Here is a 16,025-nt window from a genome sequence, read left to right on the forward strand (position 1 = left end):
CTCATTCCTGAAAGAGACTATTCAGACTGGGACATTTTTTCTTGGGAGCCTGTCAGAGTGACATTATAGATGTGTATAAGATGCACAGACAAGGTGATTAGCCGCAATACTTTACCCAAGGTCGGAGAGTCTAAACCTCGAGCGCATCAGTTTAAGGTGAGAGTGGAAACAATAAAAAGGACCCGAGGAGCAGGTTTTTCAGTCAGTGAGTAGTGTAGATGTGAAACGATCTGACAGAGGAAGTGGTCGAGGCAGGTACAATTACAACAGTTCACGGAGAATTGGGTAGATACGTGGATAAGAAAGACTTGGAAGGATATGAGCCAGACTCAGGCAAGTTGGGCTATCTTGGTTGGGCAACGTGGTTGGCATCGTCGAGTCGAGTCCATGGGCCTGTTGCTGTGCTACAAAGCTCTCTGACTCTGATGCTTCCCAGCAGATGGTAGATCAAATCTTCGATTTCCCTTCACTCCAAAATAACATTCATCTTTGCATCTTAGTATTACTTAAAAATAGACGCAATCAAAGGTAGACACAAAATGCTGGAGTAACTCAGTGGGACAGGCAGCATCTCTGGAGAGAAGAAATGGGAGACGTTTCGGATTGAGAACCTTCTTCAGACTGAAGAAGGGCCTCGACCCGAAACGTCACCCATTCCTTCTCTACAGAAATGCTGCCTGTCCCGCTGAGTCACTCCAGCATTTTGTGTCTACTTTCGATTTAAACCTGCAACTGCAGTTCTTTCGTACACATATTACTTCAAGATGTCAGAAACAAGAACAATGGAAAAGGTATTAGCTTTACCTTGCTTGAAGTCATCAGATGTTTCTTTAAATACTGTGTTCAATGAAACAGGGCAATGAAACTTTTCAATCGGCAAGGCCTCCTCTACCACCGACAGTGGTTTGGCTTCATCACAAACCCTGCGAATATTTAACAGCCGGTTATCAACTGAGCATTAGAAATGTTTTGAGCTGTTCCACCAAAACTTACAATGTTTCCGTCAAGAGCATGTCCTACCTTCGCTTGCGACCAGCTTCCTCCTGTAAGAAATAAAACACAAATCTCAATAGACTGAGATGGACCGTCCTCTGATAGTTCCCATTTCCCAACTCTTATCGCCGCTGCCATGCAGATAGAAAGTGGACATTACCGTCGAGACATACAACGATGGGGAAAAGCACAAGGAATGTTCATGAGAATGATGCTATAACTGAGAGGATGGAGCTCAATGCAAAGACTAGGCAGGTCGTGGGATTTTATCTGAAGAATGATGAGATAGGATTTAAGTTTATCGGTGGATTTAAATGGGTGAGGATGAAATAATAGCTCTAATCGATGGGAGAGCAAAAATCAAAGCTGAAATGTGGTCATGGCTGATCTAGCCCAGGAACGAACTCCTCCGCTTTGTCCCATTCCCTTTCATTTCAGTTCCCCGAATTTTCAAAAATGTATCTTCCTCTGGTATAAATACGTCTAACAGGTTAAACCTCTCAGAGTCTGTGGGTTGGAGAGTCCCAGAGATTTACAGCTCTCTGTTCATTCGTGCTCCTTGGGATCAGATATAGGATCACCCGTCGTAGTTCTGAACTCCACAGAACACAAACACCTCTGTACATTCCGGCCAGGCAGTCCTGAGATCCCATAGATTATGCAGGAGGCCAATTAATTTGGGAACAACAGCTGGAACAGATGAAACATTTACCCAGTTCTGAATTACTGGTAAATGCAGCATGTATTTCTGAAATATCCCCCTCCATTTTGTGACTGCACTTTCACTTCGCCAGACTGTGGTGTAACCCCTCACCTTCAGAAACACCACACTGTCCTTTTGATCCATCTGCTGCTGCAACTTAGAGAGTTCCTCCTGAATAGATTTTAAATTCTCTTCGATCTCTCCAAGATTTTTCTTCATTCTATTCAGAATCCTCTTCTCTTCCTCCAGGATATCTGCCTGTACGTGCTGCTCTTTCTCAGTGAGAATCTGGTGCAGTTCAGCAAACTGGGATGCGATCTTGGACTGAAGGTTGTGTGACTGTTCCTGTCAAATGAAAGGTGAAGATCAATATGTGATGTCACTGATTGTGATTCCCTCAGAGGTTGACGGTGACATTTGTCCCGTGCATTTTTTTTACTTGCTTTGGCATTTCAATAGTTTGTCTAAATTCTTCTGAAATGTTGTGAGGGTAATCTTATAACCTTCAATCCTCTACACCTAATACAATTCCCAGCTGCCTATTCCTTTTCAGGTGCCCATTAATTCCCATTTATCCGTCTACCACCCCCTAGTGGGGTGCCGCAAGGCTCATTGCTGGAACCGCAGTTATTTACAATATATATTAACGATTTAGACGAGGGAATTAAATGTAACATCTCCAAGTTTGCGGATGCCACAAAGCTGGGCGGCAGTGTGAGCTGCGAGGAGGATGCTGTGAGGCTGCAGGGTGAGTTGGACAGGTTGGGTGAGTGGGCAGATGCATGGCAGATGCAGTAAAATGTGAATAAATGTGACATTATCCACTTTGGTGGCAAGAACAAGAAGGCAGATTATTATCTGAATGGTGTCAGATTAGGAAAAGTGGAGGTGCAATGAGACCTGGGTGTCCTTGTACACCAGTCAATGAAAGTAAGCATGCACGTACAGCAGGCAGTGAAGAAAACTAATGGCATGTTGGCCTTCATTGTGAGAGGATTTGAGTTTAGGAGCAAGGAGGTCCGACTGCAGTTGTGCAGGGTCCTGTTGAGGCCACAACTGGAAAATGGTGTGCTGTTTTGATCTCCTAATTTAAGGAAGGACATTCTTGCTATTGTGGGAGTGCAGTGTAGGTTCATCAGGTTAATTACCGGGATGGCAGGACTGACATATGATGAAAGAATGTATCACAAATGCTGGAGTAACTCAGCAGGTCAGGCAGTATCTATGAGAGAGGGAATGGGTGACGTTTTGGGTCGAGACCCTCTTCAGACTGATTCTGAATGGGTCGACTGGGCTCGTATTCACTGGAATTTAGAAAGATGAGATAGGATCTTATAAAAACATGTAAAATTCTTTAGGGATTGGAGAGGCTAGATGCAGGAAAAATGTTCCCGATTTTGGGGGAGTCCAGAACCAGGGGTTATAGTTTAAGAATAAAGGGTAGGCCATGATCATATTGAATGACGGTGCTGGCTCGAAGGGCCGAATGGCCTACTCCTGCACCTATTTTCTATGCAGCGCCCGAGGTCAGGATCGAACCCACTCACCAGAACTAGGAGACAGCAGCACTACTTGTGTCACTGCGCTGCCCTGTTATTACACGCGTCACAGGGATCAAACCTGCACAAGATCAGGAAATCGAAACTTAAAAGCCTCACCAGAACTCCAGAAATCTTCTCTTTCTGTTGCTGCTCCATTTGCTGGATCCCTGATTTATCTTTTGTGAGAGACTGGATGGAAGCTTTAACCTGACCCTGCGATTGTGTTTGAAAATCGGAGAATAAAAGTGTTAGACAATAAAAACGGAATTAAACAATGATGCGATCAAAATCGGTTTGCTTTTACCTTGTGGTTTTCAACAGCTTCTTTAACCGGCATGAAGCTGTGAGACTTGTGTTCCCGCCCAGCTGCACAAACCACACAGATCAGCTTCTTGTCAGTTTCACAAAACAGCTTCAGTTCTTCCTGATGTTCCTCGCAGTGAAGTTTACTTTCCTTCTCTGTCCGATTCAGGCTCAGTGTTCCAGCTTTTTCAGCTAGTCTCGCCAAGGCCCAACTCACCCTGAGGGTGCGGTCTGTAAACACCTCTCTACATTCCGGGCAGGAGTTTCTCCCCTCCCTGTCCCAACTCTGTGTGATACAGGAGCGGCAGAAGTTGTGCCCACACTCCAGTGACACCGGATCGGTGAAGAAATCCAGGCAGATGGGACAAACTACCTCCTCGGTTAAACTCTCGACCTGTTCTTTCGAAGCCATTTTTTAAACTCTGCCATTTCCTGGTTCAAAACGCATGTCCACTGCGCACGCTGCCGTCTAGAGGAATTAATGTAAATCTGACGCAAATGTGCAACGTGAAGATGCAGAAACAAGGAACTGCAGATGCAGGTTTACAAACAAAAAAGTACAAAGTGCTGGAGTAAGTCAGTGGGTCAAGCAGCACATCTGGAGAACATGAACAGCTGATGTTTCGGGTCGGGACCCTTCTTCAGATTGATTGTAGGGGGTGGGAGATGGAATAACGATGGGAGGAAGGGGGCAGGACAAAGCCTGGCTGGCAATAGGTTGACACAGTTGAGGGGGGAGAGGGAGGACACAGGTTTGTGGTGAAAGGTGCAAGATTTAATCGGGAACAACATTTGAGGAACAACATTTTCACACAGAAAGCCGTGGGTGTCTGGAACAAGCTGCCAGAGGGGTAAGTGAGGCTGGACAACAACGTGGAGTGGAGTTGAAGCCCCGTTTCCTGAATAAAGAGGATACCTCCGAATCATCCCTCCTCCTCTTGCTCCACCTCCCCCTCACCCCTCCTCTCCCTCTCCTCCTCTCCCAAATCCTCCTCCTCGCCCACTCCCTCTCGTCCTCCCCCTCTCCTCCTCTCTCTTTCACCCTCCTCTCCCTCTCCCTGCACCTCCTCCTCACCTCCCCTCTTCCTCTCCTTCACCTATCCTCCTCCACTTCCACTCCGTCACCTCTCCTCCTCCTCCCCCTCTTCCTCTCCACCTCTCCCTCATCCCCTCCTTCCCCTCACCCCTCCTCTCCCTCGCCTCCTCCTCGCCCCTCCATTTCTCTCTCCTCCTCTCCCTCACCTCCCCATTTCTCTCTCCTCCTCTCCCTCACCCCTCCATTTCTCTCTCCTCCTCCACTCCGGGCCTCCAAGGCCGCCTCTCTCCAAGGCCGCCGCCGCTCCTTGTGGAGCCGCTGCCGGGCGGGGTCGGGGTCGGGGCCGCCGCTGCAAGCCCGGCGGAGAGGGAGGGGGATGAGGGGGAGATGGTGGAGGAGGGGGATGAGGAGCCGCGGCAACAGCGGGTCTCGGGTTGCCGCCGCCATCAGCGCCATGGGATCTTACTTCCATAATACCGGTTGCCATCAAAGCTGAAGTGAACAGTAATCAGTCGGTATGTGTAGGAAGGAACTGCAGATGCTGGTTTAAACCGAAGACAGACACAAAATGCTGGAGTAACTCAGCGGGACAAACAGCATCTCTGGGGAGAAGGAATGGGTGACGTTTCGTGTCAAGACCCATCTTCAAACGGTCAGAATCGACCCGTACGTTGGAAGGAACTGCAGATGCTGGTTTAAACCGAAGATTGAGTCTGAAGAAGGGTCTCGGCCCGAAACGTCACCCATTCCTTCTCTCCAGAGATGCTGCCTGTCCCGCTAAGTTACTCCTGCTTTTGCGTCTATCTTCAGCAATCAGTCGGCGACAAGCTTTGAGTTTAAAGTCTGAAGATGTTAGAGGGGATGTTTGAGGTGTAAGTGAGGAGAGAATCAGGCTGGCAGATGGCATCACAGATCCTGATTATACAATAATCAGAAGAAAAGATAAGGTGTGAACAAGAACTAGTTTAAAAGCATTAAATTCTCCAAGTAAGCTTCAGTAAGTTTTAGAGTCAAAGGTTTTTTATTGTCACATGTACCAATTAAGGTACAGTGATGTGCGAATTATCATATAGCTAGACAAAACAAAAGCAACAAGACACAGAATTACATAGAAGTTAACATAAACATTCACCACAGCGGATTCCCCACACTCCTCACTGTGATGGAAGGCAAAAAAGTCCAACCTTTGTCCTCTTTATTATCTTCCACTTTATAGCACAGAAACAGGCCCTTCGGCCCACCGAATCCGCAGCGACCACCGATCCCCGCACACCAGCACTATCCCACACACAGTAGGGACAATTTACAATTTTACAGAAGCTAATTAACCTACAACCTGCACGTCTTTGGAGTGTGGATGGCAACCTGAGCATCTGGTGAAAACCCACGCAGGTCACGGCGAGAACACGCGTACTACGTACAGACGGCACCCTAATATCCATCAGAGGCACAAGCATTCTCAAATGGACAATAATGAAAAGAAATTCGGGCAGACACACAGACAGGAAAGGTTTGGACGGATAGACACAAAGTGCCGGAGTAACTCGGCAGGTCAGGCAGCATCTCTGGAGAGAAGGAATAGGGAGATGCTGAAAATCAAAAATAAAATCCGAGAAATACTCAGCTGGACGGTTAGCATCTGTAGAGAGAGAAACAGAGTTAATAACTCAGGTTGATCATCATTTGTCATCAGTATCAGATCTGAAAAACATTTGGATAGCAGTAACAGGATCGTTCCGAGCCAACATGGATTTACGACGGGGAAATCATGTTTGACTAATCTTCTGGAATCTCTTGTGGATGTAGCTAGGAAAATGGACAAGGGAGAGCCAGTGGATGTAGTGTAGCTGGACTTTCAGAAAGACTTTGATAAGGTCCCACATAGGAGATTAGTGGGCAAGATTCGAGCACATGGTATTAGGGGTAGGGTGCTGACATGGATAGAAAATTGGTTGGCAGTCAGGAAACAAAGAGTAGGGATAAATGGGTCCCTTTCAGGATGGCAGGCAGTGACTAGTGGGGTACCGCAAGGCTCTGTGCTGGGACCGCAGCTATTTACAATATACATTAATGACTTAGATGGAGGGATTAAAAGTAACATTAGCAAATTTGCGGATGACACAAAGCTGCGTGGGAGTGTGAACTGTGAGGAGGATGCTATGAGGATGCAAGGTGACTTGGACAGGTTGTGTGAGTGGGCGGATGCATGGCAGATGCAATTTAATGTGGATAAATGTGAGGTTATCCACTTTGGTGGTAAGAACAGGAAGGCAGATTATTATCTGTATGGTGTCAAGTTAGGAAATGGGGAAGTACAAAGAGATCTGGGTGTCCTTGTTCATCAGTCACTTAAAGCTGGCATGCAGGTACAGCAGGCAGTGAAGAAAGCTAATGGAATGTTGGCCTTTGTGACAAGTGGAGTTGAGTATAGGAGCAAAGAGGTCCTTCTACAGTTGTACAGGACCCTAGTGAGACCGCACCTGGAGTACTGTGAGCAGTTTTGGTCTCCAAATTTGAGGAAGGACATTCTTGCCATTGAGGGCGTGCAGCGTCGGTTCACTAGGTTAACTCCCGGAAAGGCGGGACTGTCGTATGTTGAAAGACTGGAGCGACTACGCTTGTGTACACTGGAATTTAGAAGGATGAGAGGGGATCTTATTGAAACATGTAGGATTATTAAGGGGTTGGACACGTTAGAAGCAGGTAACATGTTCCCAATGTTGGGGGAGTCCAGAACCAGGGGCCACAGTTTAAGAATAAGGGGTAAGACATTTAGAACGGAGGGGAGGAAAAACGATGTCAGTCAGAGAGTTATAAATCTGTGGATTTCTCTGCCTCAGAAAGCAGTGGAGGACAATTCTCTGGATGCTTTCAAGAGAGCGGGAGATAGAGCTCTTAATGATAGCGGAGTCAGGGGGTATGGGGAGAAGGCAGGAACGGGGTACTGGTTGTGACTGATCAGCCATGAACACATTGAATGGCGGTGCTGGCTCGAGGGGCCGAATGGCCTACTCCTGTACCTATTGTCTATTGAAATGTAAGGTCTGTTTCACCTTGCTGCCTGACCTGCTGAGTTTTGGGGGAAATTTCTGCTTTTATTCCACATTTTAAGCCATGCATGTGGGTTTGGGCCGCAGGTGCGGTAGCAGGTGACAAAAGTCACTTATTAAATCAGATTCCCGCTGTTTCTGCAATTGTCAAAGTTAATTCTCAAAGTTACAGCTGGTCTGTGGTCGCACCGCGTGGCGTTGCTGCCATCTAGTGGCGAGAACAAGACGTGACGCGGTTAACGCATTGAAATGAACGGATCGACAGCTCTGATTCCACTTGCTGTTTATTTCACTCTTCCCACATTTACATTCCCCCTGGTTTTATTTCCGCGCTCACTGGGGTTTTTACGAAGCGGAATTTGGAGATTAAATGGGAGCCGACCTGTTGTCCACCGGGTTTCTGCCCCACAGCCCCGCTCCTGACGCCGGTCCCGGGACCCGACCCTTTTACACACCCGGAGCGGAACCGGAACAGATTCTCTGCCAGTGGTCTTCCTCCCAAGTCCAGAAGAAAGGATAAAGTTTCTCCATGAATTTATTCCCAGTGAAGGTGTGGAGATGGGACTTAGTGTCCGCGTCGTAAAATGAAACTGTCCCGGACTCGTAACTGAGATAAACTCCCACCCTCCCGGGGATGGGACGGGCGGGGAGACGGGATGGAGGGTCGGTATCTGCTTCAAACTCATCATCCCACCAACTGATGCTCCAGACTCCAGTCTCCGGGGTCAGCTCGTCCTCTCTCTTCCTCTCCACAGACTCTGCGGCGGCTCCCAGACACCAGCCTGGACTCCCCGCCACCTCCACCTCCCAGTAATGTCTCCCCGATGTGAATCCCTCCGATCCCAGCACACACTCACTGCCAGTAAACCTCTTCCCGGTGTCAGGAAGACTCCTCCGGGTCCGGGTCCATCTCATCCTCTTCCGATCCTCAGACACCTCGAGCTCCGGATGCGCTGTTTCCACATCCAGGGTGACGGAGACTGGGGGGAGAAGCAGAGAATCAGAGAGTCCCCGGGGGTCGGGGGGAGACTCGTGCAGCACTGCCCCAGGACCGGTGGAGAGGCCGCTCGGCCTCAGGCACAGGTGGGAGGACAACTGAAACCCTGCTCGTGGTTTCACCCACAACCACATCGGGTGGACAACAGACACCTTTGAGGAGACTGGTGTGAGGGGTAATTGGAGGTGGTTAAAGAGGAGGTAGAGATGTGGGATGGAGTTGCCGTGATCACACTGAACGGGAGTGGACTGGACGGGCGAGGCAATCTGCTACTGGTTACTTGGTTTATTTATTGGAGGGTGGATTTGATGCGTCTGTGCAATCAAGAACACTCTGATCTCGTTGTGAACCAATATATGAACTTCACTGAGGGACTTGACAATGTTCCGCATGTAAGGCTGGTCCAGAAAGCGAAGGCAGGTGGGATACAAGAGGAGTTGGTAAAATGGACCCATAATTGGCTTGGTGATTGGAGGTGGAAGGTAGCGGTAGGAGGATGATTTTTCTGCCTGGAGGTCTGTGACTGGTGGTGTGTATCACAGATCGCTGCTGCAACCTTTGTTGTTTATTATATATTTTCGTGGCCTGGATCTGAATGTAGGAGGTGTGTATAGTACGTTTGTGGGGAATGGGAAATGTTATGGGTTGCGAGGAAGTCTGTCAAAGTTTGCAGAAAGATCTAGGCTAGATCATCAAAACATTATTTTCATGCGGGGATACAAATTCTGGAGGACACAGTTTTCTTCACACAAAGAGTTGTTAAGAGGTATCAGTTTTACCTTGTTTGATGATATCAGATGTTTCGCTCAATGCCATGTTGTAGAAAAAGGTGTGATCAAACTTTTCATTTGGCAACTTGCCACTGACCACCAACATTGGTTTGGCTTCATCACTGAACCTGCAAATATTTAACAGCTGGTTAAAAACTGAGCATTTGAGCTGTTCTTATAAAATATACATTGTTTCAGTCAAAAGCATGTCCTACCACGTCTTGCGACCAGCTACCTCCTGAAATAAATAAAACACAAATGTCAATAGACTGAGATGGATCGTCATGATCCCGACAGCGGGTATTTCGCCAAATTGCTACACAATAACCCACTGATAATTCCCATTTCCAAACTCTTTGCCTGTGCCACACAGACAGGAAGTGGATATTCTGGTAGAGACACCAAACACATGGCAAAGCATTAGGAATGTTGATGAAAATAGGCGCGATCATGCAACCTACGAGTCAGACCGGTCAGAGAAAATGGGCTGGAATATTTTAGGATCAGCGTAGAATTTAAATGGGTGGGGGATGGAAATATTATCACTACTTGTGGGGGGGAACAAAAATCAAAGCTGAAATGTAAGATGACCTTTTGCTAAATTCCATAAGAAATGCAGTAAACAGAACATGGAACTCACAGGACGGCTTGAAGACAATATTGCAGATAAATTTAAGTTGAAGTTAGATAAATACATGAGGATTCCTGGAATTTGGGGCATTCCTGTAGGATGTGGCGAGTAGTTGGAACAGACGGAACATTGACCCAGTTCTGAATTACTGGTAAATGCGGCATTTATTTCAGAAAATTTAACCCACCATTTTGTGCCTGTGCACTTTCACTTCACCAAACTGTAGTGTAACTCCTCACCTTCAGAAATATCACGCCGTCCTTGTGATCTATCTGTTCCTGTAACTTTGAGAGTTCCTCCTGAATGGACTTTAAATTCTCTTGAATCTCTTGAAGATTTTTCTCCATTGTTTTTACAATCGTCTTCTCTTCCTTCCGGATCTCTCCCAGTAAGCACTGCTCTTTCTCAGTGAGAATCTGGTGCAGTTCAGCAAACTGGGATGTGATCTGTGACTGAAGTTTGTGTGACTCTTCCTGTCAGATGAAAGATGATAATATATATGTTATATCATTCTGAGCGCAGAATATGCCATTTGGTCCATCATGTCCATGCTGGGCTTCATATGTATCTACACAAATCCCATTTACATGTATTTAAAGCATAACTTTCATTACCTTGGCAATTAAAGAGCTCGTCATGATAATTCTGAAATATTTTGTGAAATTAATGTACAAGCACATCATTCCCATTTCCCCAATTCAATCCTCTGCAACCTGTTCCATTTAATTTCTCCATTAACCCTCACTGGACAGAACCAGGTCACCAGAACTAGCAGACAGCAGCACCACTTAGAATGTCAGACTTCACAGAGTCATACAGCAAGGGGTCATACCGACCAAGATGCCCCATCTGCACTATTTCCACCTGTCCGCATTTGGCCCAAATGGTTCAAAAACCTTTCTATCCACGAATTTGTTCAAATACCTTTTAAATGTTCTTATGGTACCTGGCTCAACGACCTCATCTGGCAGCTCTTTCCATGCACACACTACCAAATTTGTCCTTCGTGTTCGTTTGAAATCTTTTCCCTCTCACCTAAAACCTATACCCTCACTTTCCCGATCCTCCTACTAAGGGTAACAGACTGACCATCCAACGTATCATTCCGTTTCGTGATATTATACACCTGCCACAGTCCATTCTTCAGACTACTGCGCTCCAGGGAGTAAAGTCCATGGTTGCTCAACCTCTCCCAAGAGTTTTGGCCCTCGACTACTGAGCTCTATAGAGGAGCCAAATTATTACACACATCGCAGGGATGAAATGTACACAAGAACATTAAATCGACAGTACAAACCTGAACTTCAGAAAAGCTCTCTTTCTGTTCCTCCTCCGTTCGCCAGATCTCTGATTCTTTCCTTCTGAGAGATTCGAAGGTAGATTTCACCTGAGCCTGGGGTAGGGTTTTAAATCAGAGAATAAAATTGTCAGAAAATAAAGAAGACGTGACACAATTAAGTGATCAGAATCGGTTTGCTTTTACCTTGTAGATTTCAACAGCTTCGTCTATCAGCATGAAGCTGTGAGACGTGTGTTCCCGCGCAGCTGCACAAACCACACAGATCAGTGTCTTGTCAGTTTCACAAAACAGCTTCAGTTCTTCCTGATGTTCCTCGCAGTGAAGTTTACTTTCCTTCTCTGTCCGATTCAGGCTCAGTTTTCGAGCTTTCTCAGCCAGTCTCGCCAAGGCCCGACTAACCCTGAGGGTGCGGTCTGTAAACTCCTCTCTACATTCCGGGCAGGAGTTTCTCTCCTCCCTGTCCCATCTCTGTGTGATACAGGGGCGGCAGAAGTAGTGCCCACACTCCAGTGACACCGGATCGGTGAAGAAATCCATGCAGATGGGACAAACTGCCTCCTCGGTCCAACTCTCGACCTGGTCTTTCGCAGCCATTGTAACTCCGCCTCGTCCTGGTTCAGTGTTTTCCACTGCGCGCGCTGCCGCCTCCGGCAATGACCTTATTTGGCTGCAAGTGTTCAGTGTGAAGGTGTCCTGGCCACTTCAAGATTCAAGATAGCTTTATTTGTCATCCAATATTGAACGAAATTCAGTCACCCAGTCCAACAATAAAAGCATTAAATAGGCATTAAATTACACAACCCCAAAAACACAGTCCAACAATAAAAGCATTAAATAGGCATTAAAATTACACAACCCCCAAAACACACAAAAAAATAAACATCCATCAAAGAAACATCCATCACAGTGAGTCTCCTCCAGTCCTCTCTCTCCTCACTGTGATGGAAGGCCACAATGTCTTTCCCTTCTCCTGCTGTCTTCTCCCGCAGTCAGGTTGTTGTGTTTGCAGGCCGCGCCGGACGGTCCGCAGCGGCCCGAGCCTAAGTCGAGTCCCAGCCGCTCCCGCAGCCTCCGAAGACGGCCGGCTCCGCCGATGATAAGTCCGATCCGAGGCGGGCGAACACGCTGCTGCTGCCGCTGTTGCTGCACGTCGGGGCGGTCGTGGCTCCCGACATTGAAGCCCCCGCCCAGCAGAGAAATATCCCGCGGCATATCTTAGGCCGCGCCGGACGGTGAAATGTCCGCGACCCAAGCCCCGCGATCCGGGGCGGGCGAACCCGCTGCCGCTGCCGGAGCTCCCGATGTCGGCATCCACGCGGTCCGAGCCTAAGGCGAGTCGCAGCCGCTCCCGCAGCCTCCGAAGACGGCCGGCTCCGGTGGTGGTAAGTCCGATCCGCGGGCTCTGCGAACCAGAGCCCTGGAGGCCGCCAGCTCCAGGAGTTGGGCCGATGGTTGGGCCGCAGCAGGAACGGAGACACCACCCAGAAAACAAAGGTCGGGTCTCCGTTCGGAAGGGACACATGTTTACAATGTTACAGTTTCCCCCTCCCCCCCACATACACACATAGTACACAAACACAAAAACACCACATCACAACTACAATTAAGACCAAAAAAAACAACAAAAACACAAAACAAATGGACCGCAGGTGAGCCACAGCTGCTAGGGCAGTGCCGCCATTTTGTGTGAAGGTGTCCTGGCCACTTCCAACTAATCACTCGAGGGAGGGGTCACTTAGACATTAAACCGGCCTGAATATAGACGAAAGCGGAGAGATTGCCCTGGGATTGTGTAAGGCGGGACAGAAAGGGACAGGGACCAGCGCTAAGGAGGTGTAACTGAGGAGGCGTTGCACCTGTTGGGCAGTGGAACCCGCCGCCCGCATCTCCGTTCACAGCCCGGGATCAGGATGGAACGCGACTTCCACCCGGTCTCAGAGGATCGTCGGGCATAGGACCCGAGGGCCACAATCATGGCGACCACTTTTAAGAAATTGGACATATGCACCTGCGGCGCCAACAAGGGTGGGGTGGGGGGTTCCTCCGCTGTCAACCACAGGGCAAGTGGTTCACGGGTTCCTCTCAACCACCACCTCCCTGTCACTGAAAACCTGCCACTGTTGAAGGTGTAGGAAATGCAGTCGCCAATTTGCAGAAAGGACAACTCAAAAACAACGTTCAAAAGACGAGTTGCTGCCTCACATCGTCAGAGATTCGTCAAAAGGCCGAATGGCCTACTCGTGCAATTATTTTCTACGTTTCGCCGTTTCTATGGTGACGTTTTGGAGAGTGAATCCATTCATCTGGGATGGAGCAAGATTTCCATGAACTGGGCCAATGGGCGGATCAACGGCTGATTTATTTGACTCGGATAAAGGTGATGCAAGTTGGTAAGACAGGCCAGGGCAGTTTATCTGTCTGTCGTAAGAAAATAACTGCAAATGCTGGTACAAATCGAAGGTATTTATTCACAAAGTCCTGGAGTAACTCAGCAGGTCAGGCAGCATCTCAGGAGAGAAGGAATGGGTGACGTTTCAGGTCGAGACCCTTCTTCAGACTGATGTCAGGGGGCGGGACAAAGGAAGGATATAGGTGGAGACAGGAAGATAGAGGGAGATCTGGGAAGGAGGAGGGGAAGGGAGGGACAGAGGAACTATCTAAAGTGAGAGTGGGGCTGAAGGAGGAGAGAATGGGGGGGTGGGGAGGAGAGAGTGGGGTAAAGGGGGGTTGGGAAAGTGGGGGGGAGGGTGGGAGGGAGAGTGGGACTGGGGAGGGGGACAGCGGGGGAGGGGGGTGGTTGGGGGAAGAGAGAGTGGGGGTGGGTGTAAGGGGAACAGTGGGGCTCAGGGAAGAGGGGAGAGTGGGGGGAGGGTGGGAGGGAGAGTGGGACTGGGGAGGGGGCAGCGGGGGAGGGGATGGTTGGGGGAAGAGAGAGTGGGGGTGGGTGTAAGGGGAACAGTGGGGCTCAGGGAAGGGGGAGGGTGGGAGGAGCAGAGAGTGGGGTGGGAGTGGGACTGGGGAGTGGGCAGCGGGGTGGTGGGGGGAAGAGAGAGTGGGGGTGGGAGGGAAGGGGGAATGTGGGGGTCAGGGATGAGTGGGGGGAGGGAAAGGGGGGAAGGTGGGTGGGGGAAGGGGACAGTGAGAGTGAAAGGGGGAGGAGGGGGTGTGGCAGGAGGGGGATGCTGGGGGGGAGAGGGGGTGTGGGGTGAAGGGAGGGTGGTGGTGGTGGTGGTGGGAAGAGGGTGGGGAAGAGGCGACAGTGGGGGTGGGGAAGAGGGGACAGTGGGGGAGGGGGACAATGAGAATGGGGGTGGGGCGAGTGTGTGGAGGGGTGGGGGCATGAGGGGCTGAGGTTGGGGGGAGGAGAGGATGGGGGAGGAGGGGTGGTGGGGGGAAGAGAGAGTGGGGGTGGGGGGGGGAAGGAGGACAGTGGGGGTCAGGGAAGAGGGGAGAGTGGGGGTAGGTTGGGAGGAGCAGAGAGTGAGGGTTGGAGGGAGAGTGGGACTGGGGAGGGGGACAGCGGGGGAAGGGGAATATTGGTGGGGGGGAGAGACAGTTAGGGTGGAGGGGAAGGGGACAGTCGGTGTCAGGGAAGAGTTTGGGGTGGGGAAGAGGGAGAGTGGGGGGGAGAGCGGGAGTGGGGGGAAAGGGGGGAGGGGACAGAGAGAATGGGGGTGGAGCGAGTGAGTGGAGGCGAGGGTGGAGGTAGGAGAAGGGTGACGTTGGGGGGAGGAGAGAGCGGGGGAGGCGGGGTGGAGGAGAGAGGGGGGTGGGGGAGAGTGAGAGTGGGCTGGGGAGGAGAAAATATGTGGGTGGGGAGGGTGTTGGGGGAGAAGAGAGTGGGGGAAAGGAGGGTGAGGGACTGAGAGTGGGGCTGGGGAGGAGAGAATGGAGGGGAGGGGGAGGGGGTGCAGAAGAGAGTAGTGGTGGGAGGGAGAGTGGGGCTGGGGAGGGGGACAGTGGGGGAGGAGGGGATGGGGGGAGAGAATGGGGGGGTTGGGGAAGGAGTGAGTGGGGGAAAGGGGGGTGTTGGGTAATGGGGATGGGAGGGAGAGCGGGTGGGGAGGAGGGAAGAGTGGGCGTGGGGAGGAGGGGATAGCAGGGGTGGGGGGTGGTGGTGGGATGAGAGAGTGTAGGTGAGGGGGAAGGGGGCGGTGGGGGTCAGGGAAGATGGGAGAGTGGGTGGGGATGGGGCTAAGGGGGATTGAGTAGGGGGTTGAGGGTGCTACACCAATACAGGAGAGGCTTTGGATCCAGGGCTCCTCGGTCACACCCTCTCCCCTTCCCTGTACACCCTCTACGAGGAACGGTCTCCCACTTGTCTTTTAATGACAATTAAAAGCTCATACCCACTTACAGTATTATATATTAATAGGTTCGTGCAATAGATAAATGAAATACCCTCTGGTTGAATTTGGATAATTTCCACGACTAGTAAGGTTCACAAGAACCGAATAGAAAGTTTGTGTTTATTAGAACATGTGCTTGGTGCTTCTCGACCCGAAACGTCACCCATTCCTTCTTTCCAGAGATGCTGCCTGTCCCGCTGAGTTACTCCTGCATTTTGTGTCTACCTTCGATTTCAACCCGCATCTGCAGGTCTTTCCAACACATCAACACAATCTGTTCGGATAGTATAACTTGCTTTTAAAGTCTGTTTGTCAATGTTCCTGTCTGCAAATCGATTCTCCATTCTTGTTA

General features: G+C 49.7%; 2 protein-coding genes across 2 annotated transcripts in view; both read right to left on the reverse strand.

Moving 5' to 3' along the window:
- Positions 1 to 16,025, reverse strand: part of LOC144602699 (zinc-binding protein A33-like) — a 69,979-nt gene that overhangs the window by 9,489 nt on the left and 44,465 nt on the right. Inside the window, exons 3-5 of the mRNA XM_078415829.1 lie at positions 10,264 to 10,497; positions 9,609 to 9,631; positions 9,403 to 9,521 (exon numbers count right to left, since the gene is read on the reverse strand). Of these exons, the coding sequence (XP_078271955.1) occupies positions 9,403 to 9,521; positions 9,609 to 9,631; positions 10,264 to 10,497 (376 nt within the window). The remainder of the gene's footprint in view (positions 1 to 9,402; positions 9,522 to 9,608; positions 9,632 to 10,263; positions 10,498 to 16,025) is intronic.
- Positions 1,571 to 3,952, reverse strand: LOC144602532 (zinc-binding protein A33-like). The gene is made up of 4 exons (XM_078415659.1): positions 3,542 to 3,952; positions 3,355 to 3,450; positions 1,808 to 2,041; positions 1,571 to 1,585 (listed from the first exon to the last, which is right to left on the reverse strand). Exons 1-4 carry the CDS (start codon positions 3,950 to 3,952, stop codon positions 1,571 to 1,573), a joined length of 756 nt encoding a protein of 251 aa, XP_078271785.1.

Source organism: Rhinoraja longicauda, chromosome 19 (genome assembly GCF_053455715.1).
Source record: "Rhinoraja longicauda isolate Sanriku21f chromosome 19, sRhiLon1.1, whole genome shotgun sequence".
NCBI lineage: Eukaryota > Metazoa > Chordata > Chondrichthyes > Rajiformes > Arhynchobatidae > Rhinoraja > Rhinoraja longicauda.